At 36.1% G+C, this 14,140-nt stretch overlaps 1 protein-coding gene and 1 non-coding gene across 3 annotated transcripts in view; both read right to left on the bottom strand.

Annotated features, from left to right (window-relative positions):
* The window catches only part of Acot9 (acyl-CoA thioesterase 9), a 34,632-nt gene that overhangs the window by 17,402 nt on the left and 3,090 nt on the right, over window positions 1-14,140 (bottom strand). The window contains exons 2-8 of one of the 2 annotated variants that reach the window (XM_047536374.1): window positions 9,881-9,978; window positions 8,822-8,848; window positions 7,806-7,851; window positions 5,479-5,649; window positions 5,186-5,223; window positions 1,831-1,914; window positions 1,353-1,456 (exon numbers count right to left, since the gene is read on the bottom strand). In XM_047536374.1, the coding sequence (XP_047392330.1) occupies window positions 1,353-1,456; window positions 1,831-1,914; window positions 5,186-5,223; window positions 5,479-5,649; window positions 7,806-7,851; window positions 8,822-8,848; window positions 9,881-9,978 (568 nt within the window). The remainder of the gene's footprint in view (window positions 1-1,352; window positions 1,457-1,830; window positions 1,915-5,185; window positions 5,224-5,478; window positions 5,650-7,805; window positions 7,852-8,821; window positions 8,849-9,880; window positions 9,979-14,140) is intronic. The other variant, XM_047536375.1, reaches the window with a different exon arrangement.
* Trnaa-agc (transfer RNA alanine (anticodon AGC)) lies at window positions 8,295-8,367 on the bottom strand. The gene has a single exon. It is a non-coding gene; the product is annotated as a tRNA-Ala (tRNA).

Genomic DNA, 14,140 nt, shown 5'->3' with positions numbered 1-14,140 from the left:
ATCTGAATTCTTTGATTTCTGTGCTATTATACTCTTTGAGATACTTTTTCTTGTCAATTTTCTTCACTTGTTTATGAAAGTTATTCTGAGTTTTGCTCATCAGAGGAGCTCTAACTGCTACCCAAATGACTGTTAAGGGTTGAATCATGTCCCCGAAAATGATATGTGGAAGTCCTAACCCCCATATCCATGAATGTGATGTTATTTGAAAATCTGGGTCATTATAGACATAATTAGTTAAGATGAGGTCATACTGGAATAGGGTGGACACTTAATCCAATATGATTAGGGTCCTAACAAGAAAAAAAAGAGACAGAGATACAGACATGAGAACTAAGCCATGTGATGACGGAGACAGAAACTGAATAAAGTACTGCAGCTACAAGCCAAGAATCGCCAAGGATTGCAAGCAAAGCACAAGAAGCAAAGAAGAGACAAGGAAGGATACTCTCCCACAGGTTTCAGAGGGAACATGGCCCTGCTGACATTTTGATTTTGAATTTACAGCCTCCAAACTGTGAGACAATACATTTCCATTGCTCTTAAGCCACAGTTTGTGGTACTTTGCAGTACAGCAACCCCTAGGAAATTAATACAGTAATCAATCCCATCCATGCCTAACATCACTCAGGCTTTGGTGAAGCCTCCTGGGCAAAATGAGAAACAAGCACCTTAACATAGAGTTACATATTATTGTTAATGTACCATGATGTTTCATTCTTTTTTTTTTTTTTTTTTTGCGATGCTGGTTATTAAACCCAGGGCCTCACACATGCCAAGCAAATGCTCTATCACTGAACTATATACCCAGCCCAACATGAACTTTCAATTGTTTATTTAGAAGTAGTGAGCTATATACCTGTCTAAGGATAGATAGTGTTATGGTTTAGATATGAGATGTCCCCCAAAAGCTCATGTGTAAGACAATGAAGAAATGTTCAGATGTGAAATGATTAGATTATGAAAACTGTAACCAAATCAGTGAATTAATCCACTTATATGGATTAACTGGGTGGTAACTCTAGGCAGGTAGGATATGGCTGGAGGAAGTAAGTCACTGGTGGTATGCCTTTAGGATTTATATTTTGTCTGTGGTGAGCAGAGCTCTCTCTGCTTCCTGGTTACCACACTTTCCTCCACCATGCCTTTCTACTATGATGTTCTGCTGACCATAGACTGAACCTCTGATACCACAAGCCAAAATAAACTATTCCTTCTCTAAGACATCCTTGTCAGGTCTTTTGGTCACAGTGACGCAAAGCTGACTAATACAGATAGGTAAACAAGTTTTTCTCACACTGAGACTAGAGAGTAATATTTAAACAGTGGACAATATTCAGGTACATACATACCTGGAACATTTGCATCTTCACTTCCATGGATGACTTTCCAACCCAGCTAACATGGCCACTGAATTTAATATCCTGCTCTGGGCTTAAGTTCTTCTTACACATATCTGCAAAAGAGAAATCAATCCATGTCCAAACCATACCAAGAAATTTCTGTGCTGTAAATGGACAATAATCATTTGGAAATTTGATAAATTCCACTATATTTCTTCTTGTCTTAAAAACTAAAATAACTTTTTGCAATATAAAAGAAATTTTTATGTCATCTTGAAAAACATAGGCAATGCAAAAATATAAAAAATAAAACTGGAATCTTATAAAACTCCCCCACCTAATTATAGTAAATATCTTAGTATACTGCATTCTAGATATTTTAATATGCATTCATACATTAAAATTACCCATAAAAGAATGTTTCATCTAATATCAATAATATAATTATTAAAAATTCTAAGTATGCATAGTAATTGATATTGCTTACCAATCTTGTCCACCAAGGCTGTAACTATAGATAAAGGAGACATCTTAGATGAATCATTTTTGGTGTGCATGTAGCAAACAAGAACTGTGGGAAACCAGGAAAAAAATAAAATAAAGGAAGAGCAAAATTATTTCTCAACATTTACAATTTTCTCCTGAAATTCATAAAGTCTTATCATGTTTTGAAGACCAATCTCAATATTCCATTACTGATCTTAATCTAGTACCAAAGAATTTAATAAACTGAAGAGACTTGGAGTTCCTCTAATCTGACTGTACCCTCAGTCATATATTTAATGAAGAACCAAAGTTTAAAGCTCAAAGTCCAGGCCCACCAAGTGGCTTCCACCACTCCATAAAGAAACAGTACCTAAATTAGAGTAAGAACCCAATAGGAGTCTGCCAGTATCAAGCAAACATCTTCAGAATAGAGAATCAAATCAAAAGCACTCAGCTACCAATTTTCTTCCTGACTCTTCTAATCATGAAGCAATTATTTCACTTATTTCTCCCTCCTTCCCAATACCTTTGGCTCACACACTGTCCTGTGAGTCTCTATTATCTTAATAAGCATTTATATATGCCAAGCATGATTCTATGCACCTTACAAATATCAATTTGTTTAAAGTTGTATTATAATTAGGTGTTTATTGACTTACTTACTTCCCCCAATGATCCATTCAAATGTCTATCACCTACTCTCAGGAGAGGATATATGCTCAATAAATATCCATGAATCTGCTAAAGAATTCACTGGAAGCAAGAGAGACTAAAAGCAAGAAACTCCATTTGAGAGCCTTTCTGGTTCCCAGAAATCATGTGAGTCTGACTTATGACAATAGTAGTAGAAATGTTGAGAAAAGATTCAAGAGCTGGGCTGAAGATGTAGCCCAGTGGTAGAGCACTTGCCTAGCATGTGTGAGGCACTGGGTTTGATTCTCAGCACCACATAAAAATAAAATAAAGGTCCACTTGGATAAGTGAAAAAGAGAATACAAAAAAGCAGAATGGGGTTCCCAAAGTGCTGAATTTTTTTAAGGCTGAGAATCAAAGCCAGGATCTCACACCTTGCTAGGTAATCACTCCACCACTGAGGTACAATTCCCCAGTCCTACCTGTTGAATTTGAGAAGCCTAAGAGCACATCTAAATGAAGATACCCAGTAGGCAGGAGGACAAATTGCACCTCAGAAAAGCAGGCCAAGAAATGAAATTTAACAAGTATTTACTATAATGATAGCAACTGAAGTACTGGGAGTAATGAGATTATTTATAAAGAATGTGAGGGTGATAAGGAGGCATCTTGCATGGAAGTAGATTAGAAGTTGCCTGAGAAATCTGTGCCCTCTGTATAGTGTCCCCATGGCTCCTACTGTAGCCTTGAATGGCCCTGTCCTACCTGGCTTCCTCTGCTGATTGATGTTCTAATGGTTTTCTCCTGTCTTTGTGTCTAATGCAGGAAACAAGGGCCTCAAGCTCCCATCCCCTCCCTAATTTGACAGCAGGGTTGTATCTTGTGTATTGTGTTTTCTGTAGTTCTTTATATTATTCTGAAATTAAAGTATGCAAAATAAAGAAAATGCAGTTTAAAAAGAAAGAATGTGCAAAGTCAACCCCCCAAAAAGGAAAGAAGACAAAACCCTGGGTATAACTGACATTTAAGGGATAAATTCAGAAAAAGAAAACTACAAAAATGACTGGGAAGCATCAGCCAGAGAAAATGTCTCCAGAGCCCAAGGAAAGTGGGACAATATTAGAAATCAGAAAGTGATCAGGAAAGTCCTGAAATGTATCTACTAGATTGTGCAATAAGGGGTCTAATAGTGGGGGCTGGGGAGATAGCTCAGTTGGTTGAGTGCTTGCCTTGCAAGCACAAGGCTCTGGGTTCGATGCCCAGCACCCCCCCCAAAAAAAAGGGGGTCTAATAGTGAGCTTAGCAAGAGCAGTTTCAATGGCATGGAGGAGCAGAAGCCAAAACACAACAGTCAAACAAGTAAAGGGAGGTCAGGACATAGGGACAATGACAGCAAATGATTTTTCCAATTCTTTCCAGAAAGGGATTTTTTGGTAATATTTTTGTGATCTTTGATTTGGTGATTTTTACTTAGGGAGTATAATGTGTGCATTTATATAACCATTTTGTTACTTGAATCTTGGAAAACTAGTTTTATTATATTCAAATAGCCTTGTTTTTTTAAAAAGGCCTTTACATATATCTTTATGAGATAGTTTAACATTGACTTTTATAGTATTTTGAATGTAATGAAATTATATGTCATTTTACCTTGTATGTAGGCTATCATTTATTAAAGACAGTAGTAAAGTTCATACTTGAAAGGATTAGGAATGACTAATTAGATTACTGTAGGTTGTGGAAAAAATTGTTAATGTAGAATTATACTGCTTATTTTACACATTAGTACACTCACAATTAGCTTTGTAATAAATTTGGATTTTCTTTAATAATTTTAGTTCTTCAAAGAATGGCTGATGCTGGCCTGTAATTTTTCTTTCAAGGTTGATGATTTGTGTGTTGTTTGATTTGTTTATATTTAACATCTCCGTAGTTTTATTTTTAGAAGTTGTGAGATACTGAATGTGTGGTTATTTTTTCTTTCTCTGTATTCTTTATGAAACACAAGCTTTGGAAAAACCTATGTATTATTCAAACAGCTTTGGTTTGTGTATTCTGTATAGTCTTAACTATACGCATCAAAATGTATGTCAACCAAGTGTTTAGAATAAAATTATAAGTTTTTAAGCCCAAATAAAGCATGTGATGTAGAACAGTCTAAAAGAAAAGAATAAAATAGCTGGGTATGGTGACACATGTCTGTAATACCAGCAACTCAGGAGGCTGGGCAGGAGGATTGCAAGCTCAAGGCCAGCCTGGGCAACTTAGTGAAACCCTGTTTCAAATTTAAAAAACAATTTATTTAAAGGACTGTAACTTGGTGGCAGAATACCCAAGTTCAATCCCTAGTACCATACATACACATGCACAAAAATAAAATAAAATAAAATAAAAGTTAAAAAGGCCCTTTATAGTCACAGGATCCAGTGTATAACTAAAAGTATATACTAGAAATACTAAATAAATCAAAAGTTATGGCACACACCTTTAATCCCAGCTACCCAGGAGGCTGAGGCAGGAGGATCCCAAGTTCAAGGCCAGCCATTTAATGAAACCCTATCTCAAAAAAAATTTTTTTAAAGGGTATAATATAGCTCAGTGGAAGAATGCTTGCTTAGCATGCATGAGGTCCTGGGTTCAATCCCCCAATACTGTAAAAAAAGGAAAAAAGAAATAGAAAACAGAAACAAAGAGAGAAAGAAATACTAAAATAGTACCAGTACCTCCTAAGCTGTCAAGATCCTCAAGAATTCTCCCAAATCTGTAAAATAAAGCAAACTATGAATTAAATAAAAATCATGATTATTCCCTTTAAAAATAAATAATGCACTTTGGGGCAATGAAAATTGATTCTAAAATTGATTGTGGTAATGGTTACACAACTCTCTCAATATACCCAAAACCACAGAATTACACAGTTTATATAGGTGAATTGTATTGACATGTGAATTTTATCTCAAAATAATTATAAAGAAAGGAAATAAAAATAAAAACAAATAAAAATACACCATGTTACCTTACAGTGTTTTGAACAGTCAAATATTTCTCTCGTAATTCAGGTTCACTACCCAAAGGTAAGAGAACTTCAATATAACTGTCCTTCATTCTCCTAGGTGGTAGTTCTTCCTGTGACTTAGCCAAAAAACTATGAAGTAACTTCCTTTCCTCCATAGCTCTCACATGGTCTCTGAGAAGAAAAGATGAAACTTTATAAAACAAGAACAGCACTATCCCACAATTCCAGTGATATCCAGGCTAGTCAGATACCATCAAAGGAGGACAGAAGGAGACTGGACCTACTTCATCACTTCCTTCCCTCCCTTTCCACTCACCACCTGGTGAAATTAAAATTTTCTGGTAACATTTCTTATACTTGTAGATAAGGAAAACATACTTAGAAGTGATATAGATATATTTGAATGGATCATATATTCACCTTAATCCAAAAGTTTATTAAAAGAATATTTAAATTAAATTTAAAATACACAGAGATGGACACAATAGTTTATATGTGAGATAAAGAATAGCCTGGTCCCTGAACTCCATATTGCTATTTCTCACCTTGACAATTCTGATTCTCTGTGCCCCAGCTGGCTGGCTGGCTGGCTTTCTTTCTCTCTTCTTCCCTCCCTCCCTCTCTCTCTCCCCACTTCAATTTTACGGGAGACCGAGGAGGAAAAATAGACTACATCCAAAGGAAGTATGAAAGACAGAACAAAAGATAAAGAGGAAAATAACATGAAAAGGAGACAAAAGGGAGAAACAGAAGAAAAGATTTAGGAGGAAAAGTAAAGAGAAACAAAGGGATAGAGAACTGAAATAGTCACAATATTATTAACTAAGATGTCTTTCTAAGCTTAACTTATGAAGTATTATTGCCAGAAATATTTAACCTACAAAAAATTTGGAAGATAGAGAAACAAGTTAAATGATACCAGATAAATCCAGAAGATGGAGCATTCTCAAGACAAATGGCTTGGTCTTTTTAAAGTCACACAAAAGGGGGAAAATGGGGGAAATAACTGTCATTTGTTCAGGATTAGGGGAAAATAAAGTTGAGGAAATCTGAATGTGGATGATTAATATGCTACTAGGGAATTACTGTCTGTTTCATTACATAAGAGGATGTCTTATTTGTTGGAGATACATAAAGGCTGATTTTGTTTTAAAGAAAATGTACTTATTTATTGGAGATGCATGGTGAAGTGTCAGTCAATATATGTATATTGGCAAATTTGCCAAAATGTTAACAAGTATTGAATCCAGAGAGTGAGTATTCATTCCTTCTACTTTTCAGTAAATTGAAAATTTTCATATTGAAATTTTTTAAATATGTCATGCCAGGTACAGTGTGCATGCCTATAATCCCAGTCACTGGAGAGGCTGAGGCAGGAGGATCACTAGTCCAAGGCCAGCCTCAGCAACTTAGTGAGGCCCTAAGCAACTTAGTGAGACCCCATCTCAAAATAAAAAATAAAAAGGGCTCCTGGATTCAATCACCAATACCTAAATAAATAAATAAATGTAAAAAATATAAATAAATATATTTCATTTGGTAATTTCCATGCCAACAATAGATTATTCTATATCTAGTGATCACTTGTGCTTTTTCTTTTTTACCTTATTTTAGCTTCAAAATTCTATGCACCCAGGCCAGGCACTGTGTTGCATGCCTAAAATCCCCATGGCTTGGGAGGCTGAGGCAGGAGGATAACGAGTTCAAAGCCAGCCTCAGCAAAAGCAAGGCACTAAGCAGTTCAGTGAGACCCTGTCTCTAAATAAAGTACAAAATAGGGCTGGGGATGTGGCTCAGTGGTCGAGTATCCCTGGGTTCAATCTCTGGTACCAAAAAAAAAAAAATCTATGCACCCAGAGGGACATGATTCTATTTCACAGCAGGGAAATACTGAACGAAAGAGAAAGATAATATGGAAACCTGGTTAATTGTGAACGTAGAAGAAGTAATATAGGAAACAGTTTGCATGAAACAGAAAACACAAAAGACTTGGGTTTGAGTTCCAAACCCTGATTTTCTGAGTTTCAGTTTCATCATGTGTCCAAAAAGGAAGAGGAAGATGTTCCATAAGCATGTCAAAAATTTTGTTATGAGAATCAGTGAGCTAATGTACCTGAAGGCACCTTGAAAAATGAATAAATGCAATTTTTTATGACAATGTTGCATCAACTTATCATTGTGCTAAAATGTTAATCTTTTCCCTATTTAAAAAGCCTCTCACCCCATCTTCAAATGCAGGGTTTCCCATCCCTACAATAGAACTATCAACTGAGCCCAATATAGTGTAACCTTTGGATGAAAGAATGAACGAACACAGGAGTACATACCTCCAATTTGTAGATGCTCCTACTATCTCCCGCAGCTTATCTCGAACTAAAACAAAAATGAAGAGGTTAGCCAGGTGCAGTGGTGCATGCCTGTAATCCCATTGGCTCGGGAGGCTGAGGCAGGAGGATCGTGAGTTCAAAAGCCAGCCTCAGCAAAAGCAAGGTGCTAAGCAACTCAGTGAGACTCTGTCTCTAAATAAAATACAAAATAGGGCTGGGGATGTGGCTCAGTGGTAGAGTTCCTCTGAGTTCAATCCCCAGTACCAAAAAAAGAAAAAAAAAAAAAAGAAGAAGAGGTTAGTCTATGAAACAAAGAAATATGCGAAGTGGATTATGGCAATGCACGTAAGAACTATGAAAAGTAATCCATGCCCTCAATACTTCAAGATTTATAAATTCCCATTTAATATCCTAACAGCTCAGAGAAGGGATCATGCCTCTGCTCCCTGAAAACCTGAAACAACTATACTGTCTTCTTTTTTTTTTTTTTGGTGGTGCTGGGGATTGAACCCAGGGCCTTATGCATGCTAGGCAAGCACTCTACCAACTGAGCTATATCCCCAACCCCTATACTGTCTTCTTAATTCAAATAAGAATACCTTTGTGCTAATCATTGGAGTTTATATAAATGAACATTCATCCAATGGGTTTTTATCTGTGTCAGGAGTCAAGTTCCATTAAGATGGAGATAGTTTGAACAGGATTCCCACCCATCCTCTTATAGGCAGTATTACACCAAATTATTTGATTCAGGAACCAATAGTAATATCCATATCTGAAATATATATATATATATATATATATATACACACACATTATATATACATATATATACACATTTATATACTGTTAGAACAGTTAAGCCAGAAAAGCAAAGACATAAGCAAAGATGTAAAACAAGGTAAAGGTTAAGAATGCAATTTAATTTTAGTTAATGCCCACTGTGCAAGAGTGAATTAGCTTAAAACAAAATGTAAGAGCTTAACAGAAAAGTTGATACTAATTACCACACACACCATGATTCACATGTACAGGTGAACGTGCTATATGGATAAAGGGAAAATCAATTAGATAATCAGCAGTAATTCAAAACTAAAAAAAAAAAAACCTATCATATTTCATATGTTAAGTTCATGAGTTTTTTCTAGCATTCCAAAATATATATTCCAGTTATGGAAAATTAACTTAACACTATCCTTGGTCCTTCAATAACTAAATGATCAAAACCAAATATGGTTAGATTCACATGAACTTTAACTTTCATGAAAAATGCATTGTTTTCTGTCAAACAATTGTATATACACCACAAATTTGGTGCACACTTGAATTATAGTTAAATCATAAAGAATGGCAAAAAATGATCATTAGTAAATAAGTCATTTTGATTTTTTTCCTCCTAAGTTCCTAAATAAAAGAAGGGACATATAATATCCCAATAGTACAGAGAAATGATGCTCACTGACATGAAATGATTCTTACAAGTTTAGGCAGTAAGAAGAGAGGCAGGTACTGAGGGTCAGGAAGAAAAGTAGAATTTCAAGTTTTATTTACATATATATGTATACACACATATTTACTTGGACCCTTTAAAGAAGCCACAATTTTAACTATAACGAAGATTCTTAAACTGATAAAGGTAACCCATAGTTGGCAGATCATATTAGTAAGTGAAATTAACTTCAATTAAGCTTGGATAAATAGGGCCCCTCTGAGAAAACTATGGACTAGGAATCATTAGTTGGTACGACTAATGAATCCATCTCTTAATAATGCATTAGATCTCTTCTATGCTTCTTCCATGCCTTCAGGCCTTACATACAGTAAGTAGAAATCACTTAAGTAAAAGAATTCATTCCTCAAGGCTCCCAGAAACAACAACTCAAATTCTAAATGTGATTTCTACCCAAAGTTATTATGCAGCTATTCTAGTCATTTTAAAAATGAGATGTTTATGAAACATCTACCTTTAATATGCATGCCTCATTAGCCCCAAACCAGCATCCTTTACACCATTCAAATAAAAGTAAAATAGGGTTTCTTCCACATAAGCATAAAAGGTCAACACCCATGCTTACCTTCATGAATGTGGAAGATTCCCTGTTTCCCAGGGTCCTGGGATCCTTGAGTCAGTCCTCTGCCAGGAATAAGCAGCCCTTTGCTCAAGGCACAAAGCCTGTAAAACAAGATAAAACATAGTTAAAGTATGTTCCAGGGCTTCTTCTCTGGCAATCTCAAAGACCTACAACTCCTCCAGAGTATCTGGCTATATCGCATCCGTAGTATATACTGTCTTAGAGGAATCTGTAATTGTTTCATAAGTATATACATATTTGCTTTTAAGAGTACTCCATATATCATCTCTCCAACTAGAATAAACATTTCTTTTTTTTTAGTTGTTGATGGACCTTTATTTATTTATTTATATGTGCTGAGAATCAAACTCAGTGCCTCACACATGCTAGGCAAGCACCCTACCACTGAGCTACAACCCCAGCCCACTAGAATAAACGTTTCTTGAGAGCAAAGGAAATTACATAATTATCTACAAAAATAAATAAAGGGTGTGAACCAGATTGAGAGGATATAATCTTGCTCTTTCAATTTTATTGGCTTCAGAAGACCAGAATTGATTTGGTAAACAACTGAGTAAATTAATTTTGAACATTTCTTTTGTTCTTTATTATCACACATATTTCCTCAATAAAGATAAACCCGATTGTAAATCATTCATCTTTGAACACTGAATTAATCCCTTGCAGACTCAAAGTACTTATTGGACTTGTGAAGAAATTACCTAGATTCCTGTGGGAATAAAATAAAAGGTATATACCAAAAGTGCCTAAATTCTTTAAATTGATTTTGTTTCATTATTACTTAAGTGTTGACTCCTAACCACACTATCAGGTCAGGGGTAACGGACATACATCAGGATTAACAAACTGGTTTGTGAGAGCACATTTGAAGAAGGCAAGGCATTAAAGAGGTCAAGAGCCCCAGATAGGGCTGGGGTTGTGGCTCAGTGGTAGAGTGCTTGCCTAGCATGTGTGAGGCACTGGGTTTGATTCTCAGCACAGCATAAGTGAAACAAATAAAATAAAGGTCCACTGACAACTAAAAAAATATTTTTAAAAACCCCCAGATACTGTCATTCATTCTAGCTCAAGTTACTAGTAAATTCTCACCACCCAATACAGGAATAATGACAAGAAAGAAAGAAAAAAAAAAAGGAGGGAGGGAGGAAGGAGAAAAGACAAGACAAAAAGTATAGTGTATTTTTACTTTTCTTTAGAGCCCAAGATACTACAAACTTTTCTTCTGTATTACAACATTCAAAGAAAGTCTGTCAGAAAAAATATTTTGTAAAATCTACATGTAGGTTTTTTTGTTTTGTTTTGTTTTGGGGATACTGGAGTTTGAACCCAGGGATGCTCTATCCACTGAGGTACATCCCCAGCCCTTTATATTCTATGTTTTGAGACAGGGTCTCACTAAATTGCCAAGGCTGGCCTCCAACTTATGATCTTCCTGACTCAGCATCCCAAGTCACTGGGATTACAGGTGTGCATCACCATGCCTGGCTCTACATGTAGTTTTTGTTTGTTTGGCTGGTTGGTTGGTTGGTACCAGGGATCGAACCCAGGGGTGCTTAACCACTGAGCCACATACCCAGCCCTTTTGAAATATTTTATTTAAAGACAGTCTCGCTAAATTGCTAAGACTGCCTTTCAATTTACCATCCTCCTGTCTCAGCCTCCTGAGTGACTGGGAATATAGGCATGAGCCACTGCACCCAGCAAGAGGCTACATGTAGTTTTGATACTACTGTTAGGATAAATCCTTGATCTTCCACTAAGCCAACTAACTGCAATGAACACACATGTAAGAACACTTTTTCAATAGCTAATTTAACTCCTTAGCTATACGGTCACCTCATTTAGCTGTGACACAATCCTTGCTGGTTCACCAAGATCAAAATGCTTGCTGGAGGGTTTTGGGTTTTGGTTTCATGTTTATTCTTCAATCACATGGCTAATGAGGCTATATCTTACTTGTTTTGATTTTATCTTTTCACAGGTTTTTCATTTCTATACTTTTGTACATAAATTAATCTTGATCTTAAACTTCTAATTTGCATTTTCTCAGAATATAATTTATATTTTCAATTTTGTCACTATTTCATTTTATGTATTTTCTATAGTTTCAAATCTTTTACTGAAGAAAATTAGGTTATGTATTTCTTTATTCTGCCATCTCATAAACTAGCATTCTTCAGCTGAATATATGTGTTTTTAAAGGACGTACTGGAAAAAAATGCTAATCCTTTCCATTGCTACCATTAACTGAAAAAGTGGAAAAAAGTACCCTCGATACTTTACTCAGCAAATCTAATAAGTGCGGTAAATGCATCCAACATAAGAAATGGGTTCTGACTCTGAATGGCTAAACATTTTGAATACTTACCACAAACTGACAGGAGCTATGTGACCAATCTCACATATTTGAGTGACCACACATACACAGGAATTTTTGTTTTGTCACCCTAATTGCCATTTCTGAAGAATGATGAAGACCATCACATCTGCCCATGTGAGAAGCCACAGAGTAAAGAGGCTCAGCCTGACCAGGTTGCTTATTAGCTGAGTGACTTTGGGTAAGTTATCTAACCTCATGAAGCCTCAGTTTCCTCCTTTGTAAAATGGGGATAATAATAGTATCTATCCCATAGGACTGTCATGGGAATAAAGAATGTAACCACATATTAAACCTTTAGGGGCATTCCTAGTATACTGACAAGTCCTCGGAAACTTTAGATATTATTATTCCAGGAAGACAGGTTCTTCCAAAGTCTCCTCTAAAGATCAAAGAGAAAAAAACCAGAAATTTAGATAAGCCAGACACTACCATTCACCATTTCTGAATGCAGAATCAATGGTGATAGTAAAGAAGGGAGTTGATGACAAAGGTGCCATAAATATATATTGGAGAAATTACAGCCTCTTCAACAAATGAGGCTAGGAAAACTGGAAATTCATATGTAGCAAAATGAAATTGAACCCTATCTCTCACCTTGCACAAAACTCAACTCAAAGTGAATCAAGGACGTAGGCATTAGACCAGAGACCCTGTGCGTACTAGAAGAAAAAGTAAGCCCAACTCTCCATCATATCTACTTAGGAACTGACTTCCTCGATAAGACTCCTAAAGCCCAAGAAGCAAAATCAAGAATCAACAAATGAAATGGTATCAAACTAAAAAGCTTCTTCACAGCAAAGGAAACAATCAAGAACTGAACAGAGCACCTACAGAATGAGAGAAAATCTTTGCTACCTGCACCTCTGATAGAGCATTAATCTCCAGGATATTCAAAGAACTCAAAAAACTTAACACACACACACACACACAAAATAACCCAATCAATAAATGGGCAAAGGAACTGAACAACCACTTTACAGAAGAAATACAAATCGTCAAAAAATATATGAAAAAATGTTCAACATCTCTGGCAATTAGAGAAGTGCAAATTAAAACTACACTGAGATTCCATCTCACTCCAGTCAGAATGGCAATTATCAAGAATACAAGTAACAATTAATGTTGGGGAGGATGTGAGGGTAAAGGCACACTCATACATTGCTGGTGGACTGCAAATTGGTGCAACCACTCTGGAAAGCAGTATGGAGATTCCTCAGAAAACTTGGAATGGAATCACCATTTGATCCAGTTATTCCACTCCTTGAAATACACCCAAAGGACTTAAAATCAGCATACTATAGTGACACAGTCACATCAATGTTTATAGCAACTCAATTCACAATAGCTAAACTATGGAACCAACCCAGATGCCCTTCAACAGATGAATGGATAAAGAAAATGTGGTACATATACACGATGGAGTATCAGCCTTAAAAGAAGATTGAAATTATGGTATTTGCTGATAAATGGATGGAACTGGAGACTATCATGCTAAGTGACATAAGCCAATCCCAAAAAAACAAAGGCCAAATGTTCTCTCAGATATGCAGATGCTAACACAATAGGGGGGGGGGAGAAGAATAGAAGTACTTTGGATTAGGCAAAGGGGAATGAAGGGAAGGAAGGGAGATGGGAATAGTAGACAGTAGCATGGGGGTTGGGGTTGTGGCTCAGTGGTAGAGCACTTGCCTGGCATGTGTGAGGCCCTAGGTTGGATACTCAGCACCACATAAAAATAAATAAAATAAAAGATTCATTGACAACTAAAATAATATTTTAAAAAGACAGTAGCACGAATCAGACATTACTTCCCTAGGTCATGTATGAACACATATACATATATGTGTGATTTCACATCATGT

This window comes from Sciurus carolinensis, chromosome X, assembly GCF_902686445.1.
Source record: "Sciurus carolinensis chromosome X, mSciCar1.2, whole genome shotgun sequence".
Classification (NCBI taxonomy): domain Eukaryota; kingdom Metazoa; phylum Chordata; class Mammalia; order Rodentia; family Sciuridae; genus Sciurus; species Sciurus carolinensis.
This window is presented reverse-complemented; position numbering and strand designations above follow the sequence as displayed.